Consider the following 11091-nt stretch of genomic DNA (forward strand, 5'->3'; position numbering starts at 1 on the left):
CTCCCTGCTTGGTGCAGAATCTGCTTCTTCCTCTGCCCCTACCCCCGCCCTGCTTGTGGTCTCTCAATCTCTATAAAATAAATAAAAAGCTGCTTTAAAGAAATAAAATTAAGGGCAACTAGAATATAAGTGAATACAACCCATTTACCAAGTATCTGTCAAATGGGAGAACTGTTGGAACTCTCTCTAGGGTCTGAAGTGCAGGCAAGCACCATGTTTACCTTCTCCCACCACCTTGACAGCATACATGGCAGCAGAGTCTAGACACTCTAGTCACCCTGCCCTCTCAGCAAAACTTGGACCTCTTTCCACACAAGCTCCAGCCATTTTTCCAGAATAGCCCCCCTGTCCTTGTGCCCACCTGAGCTCTAGCTATCCCACTAAGGTGGCCAACAGTTCAGTGCACACTAGTACTCCCTCAGCCTGCACCCACTACAGCTCCAGCCATCCTACCAGGGCATTCCTGCATGGAGTACTCTAAGACTTCATTCATACTTGGTATAGCTCCAACAAGCCAGCCAAAGCTGCCAGGCACATGTGGTCTATACAGGGACATTCCTACACAGAGCTTCTCCTTCATGACTGGGAAAGGTAGCTATGTTGCCTAATTCATAGAAACAAACACAGAAAGTCAAACAAAATGAGACAGGAATGTGTTCCAAACCAAAAAAATATTACAGAAAAGGAACTAAATGAAACAGAAATAATAAACAATCTACTTGATAAAGAATTAAAAGTAATGGTCATAAAGATGCTCATCAAATTTGAGAGAAGAGTGGGTGAGTTCAGTGAGAACTTTAACAAAGAGATACAAAATATTAAGAGTTGAAGAATACAATTAGTGAAATGAAAAATACACTAGAGGAAATCAGATTAGAGGATGCAGAACAGATAAACCATCTGGAGCCAGGGTAATGGAAAGGACCCAAGCAAAAGAAAAAAGAATATTAAGAAATGAGCAAAAAGAAAAAAGAACATTAAGAAATGAGGATAGATTAAGGGACCTCTGGGACATCAAGAATAGAGACATTCATATTATAGAGGTCCCAGATGGAGGAGAGCAAGAGAAAGGCAGAAAACTTATTTAAAGAGTTGAAAGTGTTCCTAACCTAGGGAAGAAAATAGATATCTAGGTTCAGGAAGCACAGAGAGTCCCAAATAAGATGAGCCCAAAGAGGTCCACACCAAGACACATAATTAAGATGTTAAAGATTAAAGATAGAGAATCTTAAAGCAGTAAAAGAACAGGAACTAGTTATATATAAGGAAAAATCCCATGAGACTGTCAGCTGATTTTGCTACAGAAACTCTGAAGCCAGAAGGAAGTAGCATGATATAGTCAAAGTGCTGAAAGGAAAAAACCTGCAACCAAGACTACTACTCCACAAGATTATCATTTAGAATTGAAGAGCTAGAGTTTTCCAAACGAAGGTTAGAGCTCATCACCACTAATCCAGCATAATAAGAAATGTTAAAGGGATAAGAAAAAGCCATAACTAGAAATAAGAAAATAATGAAATGAAAAAATTTCCCAGGTGAAAGCAAACATTAGAGCACATGGACTTAACAAATAGAGAATATTTCATCCAAAACCAGCAGAATACATATGGTCAAGTATGCATGGAACATTCTCCAGGATAGATTACATTAGGCCACAAAACAAGTCTCAGTGAATTTAAGAACACCAAAATCATGTCAAGCATCTTTCCAACCACAATGCTATGAAACTAGAAGCCCAAAGTTAGTAGAAGGAAGGAAGGAAATAATAAAGATCAGAGTAGAAATAAATAAAATGGAGTCTAAGAAAAATGGAAAAGATCAATGAAACCAAGATCTAGTTCTTTGAAAACATAAGCAAACTGATAAACCTTTAATCAGACACATCAGGAAAAAAGGAGAGTGGATAAAACAGAAATGAAAGAGAAGTAAAAACCAACATCACAGAAATACAAAGGATTATAAGGGATTACTATGAAAAATTTCAAGCCAAGATTTCAGCAACCTAGAAGAAATGGATAAATTCCTAGAAATAAATTTGCACTATTCCAGGACTGAAGAAACAGAAAATCTGAACCGACCTATTACTAATAACGAAATCAGATCTGGAATCAAAAAACTCTCAACAAACAAAAGTCCAGGAGCAGATGGCTTCACAGGTGAATTCTGCCAAACATTTAAAGAAGAGTTAGTATCTTTCTTAAACTATTCCAAAAAATAAAAGAGGAAGGAAAACTTCCAAATTTATTCTACAAGGCTAGCATTATGCTGATAAAACCAAAGACACTACAAAAAAAGAAAATGACAGGCTAGTATCCCAGATGAACTTAGATCAAAGAATCCTCAACAAAATATTAGCAAATGCAATTCAGCAATACACTAAAAGGATCATTGACCATAGTCAGGTGGGACTTATGCCAGGGATCCAAGGATGGTTTAAAATCAATCAACATGATACACCATATTAACAAAGTGATGCAAAAAACGCATTTGCCTAATTCAATCTCTTCATGATAAAAACTCAGTATTTGAAAAGAACATACTTCAACAAAATAAAAGCAATATATGACAGACCCATAGCTAACATTGTAACCATTGGTGGAGAACTGGAAGCATTTCCTCTAAGATCAGGAACAAGACAGGGATGTCCATTTTTGACATTTTTATTCAACATTTATTCAATTGGAAATTCATACCTGCAGCAATCACACAAGAAAAAGAAAAGGTATCTAAACTGATACGGAAGGATTAAAACTGTCACTATTTGCAAATGACATGATTCTTTATGTAGAAAATCCTGAAGAGGCACACCTGAGTGGCTCAGTGATTGAGCGTCTGCCTTCGGCTCAGGCCATGATCTTGGCATCCTAATTAAGTCCCACATCAGGTTTCCTGCAGGGAGACTGCTTCTCCTTCTGCCTAGGTCTCTGCCTCTCTGTCTGTCTCTCTGTGTCTCTCATGAATAAATAAATAAAATCTTAAAAAAAAAAATCCTGAAGACTCCAAAAATACTATTAGAACTAATAAATGAATTCAAAGTTGCAGGATATGGGGATCCCTGGGTGGTGCAGCGGTTTGGCGCCTGCCTTTGGCCCAGGGCGCGATCCTGGAGACCTGGGATCGAGTCCCACGTCGGGCTCCCGGTGCATGGAGCCTGCTTCTCCCTCTGCCTGTGTCTCTGCCTCTCTCTCTCTCTCTGTGACTATCATAAATAAATAAAAATTAAAAAAAAAAAAAAAAAAAAGTTGCAGGATACAAAATTAATATGCAGAAATCCGTTGCATTTCTGTACACTAACAACAATGTAGCAGAAATTAAGACAACAATCCCATTCATAATTGCATGAAAGAAAACTAAAATACCTATGAATAAATTTAACCAAGAAGGAAAAAATACTTGTTCTCTGAAAACTGTAAGACATTGATGAAAGAAATTGAAAACAACACAAACAAATGGAAAGGTATACCATGCTCATGAATTGGAAGAATTGTTACTGTTAAATGTCTGTACTACCAAAGGAATCTACATTGAGATTCAGTGTAGTCCATACCAGAACACCAATGGGATTTTTCACAGAACTAGAACAAATAAGGTATGGAACCCAAAAGACCCCAAATAGCCAAAGCAGTCTTGAGAAAGAACAAAGCTGGAAGTATCACAGTCCCAGATTTCAGATACGGTACTGGGACAAAAATAGACACATAGATCAATGAAACAGAGTAGAGTGCCCAGAAATAAACCCACACTTATATCATCCATTAATCTACAAAAAGGAGGAAAGAATGTACAATGGAGAAAAAAATAGTTTCTTCAGTAAATTGAGACTATTAGACTGCTATAAGCTCAAAATGGATTAAAGACCTAAATGTAAGACCTGAAATGAAAAAATTCTTAAAACAGGCAGTTACCTCTTAGACATTGGCCTTAGTGACATTTTTCTAGATATGTCTCCTCAGACAAAGGAAACAAAAGCAATTATCAAACTGAAAAGCTTTTGCACAGCAAGGAAATCATCAATAAAAGGAACAGGGGGCAGCCCCGGTGGCGCAGCGGTTTAGCGCCGCCTGCAGCCCAGGGCATGATCCTGGAGTCCCGGGATCAAGTCCCACGTCAGGCTCTCTGCACGGAGCCTGCTTCTCCCTCTGCCTGTGTCTCTGCCTCTCTCTCTCTCTCTCTCTCTCTCTCTCTCTGCATCTCTATGAATAAATAAATAAAATCTTAAAAAAATAAAAGGAACAGGCAACTACTGAATGGGAGAAAAAATTCACAAACCATATATCTGATAAGAGATTAATATCCAAAATATATAAAGAACTCCTATAACTCAACACCAAAAAAACCCAAATAACCCAATTTTAAAATGGACAGAGGACCTGAATAGACATTTTTCCAACAAAGACCTGCAGATGGCCAACAGACATGAAAAGATGCTCAGTACCACTCATCATGAGGGAAAGGCAAATCAAAACTACAGTGAGATAACACCTCACACCAGTCAGGAGTGGCTAGTATTAAAAACACAAGAAATAACAAGTATTGATGAGGATGTGGAGAACAGGGGAAGCCTTTGTGTACTATTGGTGGGAATCTAAATAGGTGTAGCTTCTGTGGAAAATAGGATGGAATTCCCTCAAAAATTAGAAATCCCACACAGTTCAGTAATTCCACTGCCGGGTATTTACCCAAAGAAAATGAAAACACTAGCTTGAAAAGATACATGCACACCTATGTTTATTGCAGCATTATTTAAAATAACCAAAATACGGAAGGAACCTAAGAGCCTGTTGATAGATAAATGAATAAAGGTGTGGGGGGGAGGGGGGGGTGCAATGGAATATTATTCAGCCATAAGAATGAAATCTTGCCATTCATAACAGCATGGTGGACCTAGATAGTATTATGCTAAGTGAAATAAGTCAGACAAAGATAATACACCATATGATTTCACTTATATTTGGAATCAAAAAAAAAAAAACTGCCAAAACAAAGCAGATGCAGACTAATAAACAGAGAACAAACTAATGGTCACTGGGGTGGGAAGAAATGAACAAACTAGGTGAAGGAGATTAAGTGGTACAAACTTCCAGTTATAAAATAAGTCACAGGGATGAAAAGTACAGCATAGGGAATATAGTCAATAATATTGTAATAACTTTGTATGGTGATAGATGGTAACTACATTGTGGTGAGCATTGTATAACGTATAGAATTGTTGAATCACTGCGCTGTACGCCTGAAACTAATACAACAGTGTACATCAACTATACTTCAATTTAAAAAGTTTATAACATGTCAAATACGATGAAATATGGCAATTATTACCCCAAAAAGGAAAAAAAAAATCCATTAAAAGCTTTTTCAGAAACAATAGAAGCTTGTATGCTATTTTGGAGAAATATGAATCAAATATTTTTGCCTTCAGGCTAAAATAGAGAATTTACTAGTTTCATTTGTAGAGGTTTATTTAGTTAGAACTGATTTTGCAGTTCTGCTTTACACTGCAGTGTTTTATTTTTTTAAATAGCTAAAATTAGTGTGGAAATCACATGCCATTCTTTACAATCTAACTTCCTCTAAATTCTGGTTTCCAAATATCTGTAATAAAAAGATTTGTAAGTTTAAATACCAAATGAGATTGTGCAGACATAGGAAAATCATTGGAGATTTTTCATTTAAAAAAACTCTGTAGGTCTCCTGTTGATTACCTTAGATATTAATAATAGTGTTAATACAAGTAGTCTACCTTCCTAAAAGTCTTTGTAGTTAAAAAGGTTAGACAGTTTTTTAAATGTGCCAGGTGGGAATGTTTTCTAACACCTAAGTGAGACCAAAATTCTAGTAAGTAGGATGGAGGCCCGGATTAAAACAATCATCCTATAAAATGTTTCCCAAGTATGAAGTATAAAATTATTTTATGTGGTAAAAAGTCCAAACAAAATTTTAACTATTTATTTTAACTAGTATTATCAGACCCTCAATTTTTCAAGTATTTTTATTTAAATGAGCCTTAACTAGATATTTTTAAATTACTCAATTTAAAGAAAATTATTGTATAAATAGCACTCTCAGGTTGCTCTTGCCTGTGTCAAAAATGGTCATGATGCCTGAAAATTGTGACTATTTCCTCAGGTTGACAATTTTGCAATAAAGTGTTCCTTTGGACTAATCAGTAAATAATAGTGCTGCTAAATAGGTCAGAATGCCAAACATCACTTAATTATTTTAGATTTGTTGTAAAAGCTTGATTTTCTCTATTTTACCTGTTTATCTTTTAAATTAACAGAAAAGTTATATAGTTACCAACTCAGTAGAGTAGTGGAGTAGGTGGAATTTGCAAATTAATACACAGTGTTTTAACATAGTTTGAATCTTTACATGGTTAACCTTGACAGGAGAGCTCTAGCAATGCATGCTGCATTTTTTTTATACCTCCCTAAACTAATTTGTAGGAATATTACCCTAAATTTCTAATGGGATCTGCCCCCTTCCAAAAAAAGTAGTTTCATAAATGTAATTTTCATCTTAGGCACAACCTTGGAAGAGGAATGTAATTATCCCTTACATTTAAGCTATGTTAATCCTTCCAAACACTGTAGAACATCAGCCTCAAGGCTGCAGTGGCTTCACTTTCTAGGAAGGAGTAGACCTGAAGACCTGGTTTATCTAAGATCAGAGAACAAAGAAGAGTGAGAAGCAGAGCCAGGAGCAGAACTCCACTCTTGCAGCCCTCAACCTCTATTGTTCTATAATAAATAATGATTTCAAACTAAACTAAGAAATAAAGTAAGGTAGAATTTTTACACAGATTTACTTCCCGAAGTCTACTATTGAGATACAGTTAAGACTTTAGAAATTAGCTCATGTTTCTCTTTTATTTGTGTTGTTCAAGGCTTATATTTTTAGCAGATAGAGAACATTTAACAAAAACATCCATTCCTGATAGAAAACAAATATAAATACTTCTTCAGTGGGGAACAAAAATCTAAGTTCAGTTCAGTAGGCTCACTGTCTACTACTGTATGGTAGTAGGACATTTTTCACAGTCTCAAGGTGACATGGGAATCGTTGCTGTTGGTTCCCATATGGATTGATTTCCCTTTTCTCCTGCTATCAACTCAAGAAAAGAATGCTCTTTTCCCCCTGAAGGAGATAGTGAGGGGACCCCATCACGTCCATGTTGGTATTCCCCAGCAGAGAAGCGCCAGAGGTTGGTGAGAATGGAGCACGTGTGTCAGCTTCAGCTAGCTGCATTATTTGGTTGAACAGGCTGCTTCATGCTTTGCAATCCAAATGGTGCTTAAAGTTGCCAGTAATTTATGACTTTGTGATTTTTTGCTTCTAAAATAATTCGTTTGCTTCCTTACAGATCAAAGGTCCACCATCAAAACACCAAAGACTCAAGACACAGAAGACGATGAGGGGGCTCAGTGGAATTGTACTGCCTGTACTTTTTTGAACCATCCAGCCTTAATCCGCTGTGAACAGTGTGAAATGCCAAGGCATTTCTGAGCCAAAAGGCACTATAGCTCTAAAACCACATTGGAAGTTCAAGAAACCTAGTCTGTCATCAGGGGAAAAGTTTCACTGCTACATAGGATTTTGTCAAATTGAAGGTGTGACGAGATGGTGTGTGCTAATGTTAAATGTCAGCCCACAGAGCTAATAATACCTCAGTCTAATGTCATGGGCAGTTGAAATTCATCACATGAGGGAATCTGCTGAGAGACTTGGTTGCCCGCTGCCTAACTACGTACAGTGTTACCAGTAGCCCATTGTGGATAATTGTCGATATATTAATGCCTAGGTGTGCCCAGTACCTTGTCCCCTCATGTCACTACTGAATTTTGACAGGAGGAAGGAATAGAACGATGGCCTTTTTTTTTTTTTTTTTTTTGAAAGCTTTCGGTGAAACACTACAAACATGAAGAAAAGGAACAAGGTATAACTATTGAAAAACTGTTTGCTGCCGCAAGGTGCCAATGGGTAGGGGAAGAACTCCATGAATCTGTGGTACTCTTGGCCTCGTCTTTGTCTTCCCTGAAAACGTCTCCACTCTGTGAAGCCAGCATCTGGGGTCTAAAGATGAAAAGGAAAGCAGCATGCATTGTCTGTACAAACATGCAGTGAAATATCCCGAAGCTTTTCCTACTGTACAGATCTCTCGAGTCTGCTTTAAGTGATTTCTTTTCTTTATTATTTTCTTATATTTCTATATGTATAGTGTAATAGTCTTTTGTTAACTAATTTTCTTTTTTCCTTTTAGTGATTAAGCACGATCATGTCCCTTTTTAAGCCTTACCTGAGAGAAGCAGTGCCTTAAAATAAAAAAGCATTAATGAAATGAAACTGTGCACAAAATAACTTTCCTCTACTTATTCTGTACTTTGCCCTCATGAGTACCGCTGTTCTGTGAAGACATGCAGATGCTGCACACTGCATTGCAGGAGATACTACAAGGCTTCTGTCTGTAAGTCACACTATATCTGCCGACTTCAGCAGTGGGTGGCACGACACACTGATCTTCCACAGGGAAGCTTAAAACAAAAGATATTTTTAACCCACTGACAGAGCAACAGGTTAAGCTTGCTTCATCTGCCTGGTGTCCCACAGAACTTTCACAAGAGATTACTATTGGGAAAGTACAGTTTTCAAAACCAGCAACAGCAGCAGTTACCTACAGCCCTGGTTTGGGGAGAAGTTTAAATGCTTTACTGTCGGGGCAATCCATTTCTAAACCTGACTTGGTGGCAGTATCATGTGTATTTATAAAACGAGGCTAGTCATATTTAGGACAACTGAAGGAAAGCTGGAAAAAAAGAAAAACGAGCAAACTTGAACACTGAAGCAACCTCAAGCATCTCTTTATTTTGATGATATATTTTTATAAGGAAAATAAATATTCAGATGATCGGGAATGTATATAACTAAATGAAATCAAGAAAAGGAAATAACAGTATGCATTTAAAAAACAGAATTATGAAATTATATATCAGTGCTTAGAATGGGGCTAAGGGAAGTGCTGAAATGTAGCAAAAGGTAGGAGATGATGTTGACTGTCACCCATTGTAAATGTCTGCAAATGGATATTTGTTATACAAGCAGGATTATTACAAGTGATCTATATGAATGTCAAAGCCGTGACTTCCAGGCTTTGCATCTTGTATATGGGAAGAAATATGACAATCCTAGTTAATTAGACCATAGACCCAAAGCCCTTACATTTGATGCATTTTGTTTTAAAAGTAGGCCTTGTTTTTCAGCTTCATCTGCAGTTCTATGTGAAGATTGATAAATCAGTTTTTACTTGTTTTATTAATAAAACGTAATTTGGATATCTTGAGTTGATGGTTTTGTGATTTAGCTGGGTAAACTATCTTTGTAACAGATAAGTTATTTATAAAAATTAAAAAACTTATATTCTAATTTGGATTTTGTGACTTGTTTTTAAAGTTTGTGGGATAGAAGACAATTTATACCTCAGCAGAACATTTGATAGTTAATTGAAATCAGAGAAAACTCATTCTCTAGAGTCTTCTCGTGACATCATGGCATTCAGCTGCCTTTCTTGGATTATTTTTCTCCATTCCCCCAGGCTTTTTAACTAATGGAAGAGAGTGACCATTGTTTCAGCTGAACCTCCTCCCCAAAAGGATATTGCTTTTTCATACTTATTATTTCTCCTTTCATTTCTTTTGGGTTTTTAAAGCTTACCTCACTGAAAACAGGATATCTTGGGGTCACTTGGCCTGAGGAGTCATTCAGTTAACAATGTTTGATTCCATAATGTGTAGGTGCTGAGGATCCCAGTGGTGCTTCTCTTGAAGAGAACCTCTATATTAAGAGTTTTCAAGAGACATAACTTGGTTTTTCTGAGCTTGAAAAAGGCAGAGTAGCATTCGCTGGTCTCTTTGCCATGACTGTAGAAAGCCCTACCTTGCCTCCATTGGTCTTTTAAACTTAGTGGGACAGAAATACTCTTTGCCGAGGAATATGAAGCTGGTGGTCTGGAAACCACCTTCAGGAATTACTGCACTAAAATAGAATTATAGGTACTAAGAACCTCAGATGGAAAGATAAACTTCTGTTTCTCATCACTAATTATCCTTGGGTGCGGATATTCTCTATATTTAAGGGGGAGGTGGGCAGCAATTGGCAGTTCATGTAACTTGACTTCTCAGGAAAACCTCTGTATTAACAGAATAGTGGCCAGTATGTGCTATTATAACTAATACATTATGCAAAGATGCATGTTGTATTGCAGATTTTTCTGGGAAATAGGAAAATTAATTTTTTCTTGTAAAATTTCCATTTACTTCTTTAAATGACTGATCTAGATCAATCTGCAGCCTAATATTAATTGACTTTATGTTGGAGAATTTAAATTATGCAGACAGTCCTATCCATAGACAGTCAAAACTATGTTAGCCATTAACTTCAAACATATTTTGATCCAAGCACAGTAAATTGCAGACTTTACTGACATTTCAATTACCTCTATCCTGGTTGAATATTGTTGGGACAGTTTAGTGAGCAGTGATGGGTTTAAGAAGTGAATGGCATAAGGTCTAATATCCCCTCCATGAGTAATTGAAGTTGGCTCTACTGCCTTAGAAAATGCATAGTTTCCCTTATAATATTACAAAATACTTACATTTCTCTATGATAAATGAACATATTTTTGGCACCAGTTTTTAGATGCTACAATTATTATATCCATATTACTTGAAGATGAAATGGTTCAGGGCTGCATTTTAATTTTTATTGCTTCCATCTGAAAATAAGGCAACTTGAGAGAAAAGACTTTTAAAGAAAACAGTTTTGTAGCTTTATATTTGTTAAAAGTGGGGAAAAAAACAGTATGTTTTGGTTGGTTTTTTTAAGGGAGTGTCATACAAAAATGATCAGTAATGCATTGTCTTTGCAACTACAGATTCCTATATTATAGGTTCAAAAATAGAACTGCTGTGTTACATTATAATAGTTTGACTTGCCTAGTTATTTAGAAAGATTATGAAAGCGCTTGCATTTTTTTATTTTTTAAACTCCAGTAGAGTTAACATACAATGTTATATTAGTTCCAGATGTAGAATATAG

The 11091-nt window shown here is 36.5% G+C and overlaps 1 protein-coding gene across 5 annotated transcripts in view; it reads left to right on the plus strand.

The window, feature by feature from the left end:
- Positions 1-9420, plus strand: part of TAB2 (TGF-beta activated kinase 1 (MAP3K7) binding protein 2) — a 90786-nt gene extending 81366 nt beyond the window's left edge. For all 5 annotated transcript variants that reach the window (XM_038526307.1, XM_038526305.1, XM_038526309.1 and 2 more), the window contains one exon: positions 7364-9420. In XM_038526307.1, coding sequence (XP_038382235.1) covers positions 7364-7506 — 143 coding nt within the window. In that variant the 3' untranslated portion in view covers positions 7507-9420. The remainder of the gene's footprint in view (positions 1-7363) is intronic.
- Positions 9421-11091: the final 1671 nt, after the last annotated feature.

This window comes from Canis lupus, chromosome 1 (assembly GCF_011100685.1).
Source record: "Canis lupus familiaris isolate Mischka breed German Shepherd chromosome 1, alternate assembly UU_Cfam_GSD_1.0, whole genome shotgun sequence".
Classification (NCBI taxonomy): Eukaryota; Metazoa; Chordata; class Mammalia; order Carnivora; family Canidae; genus Canis; species Canis lupus.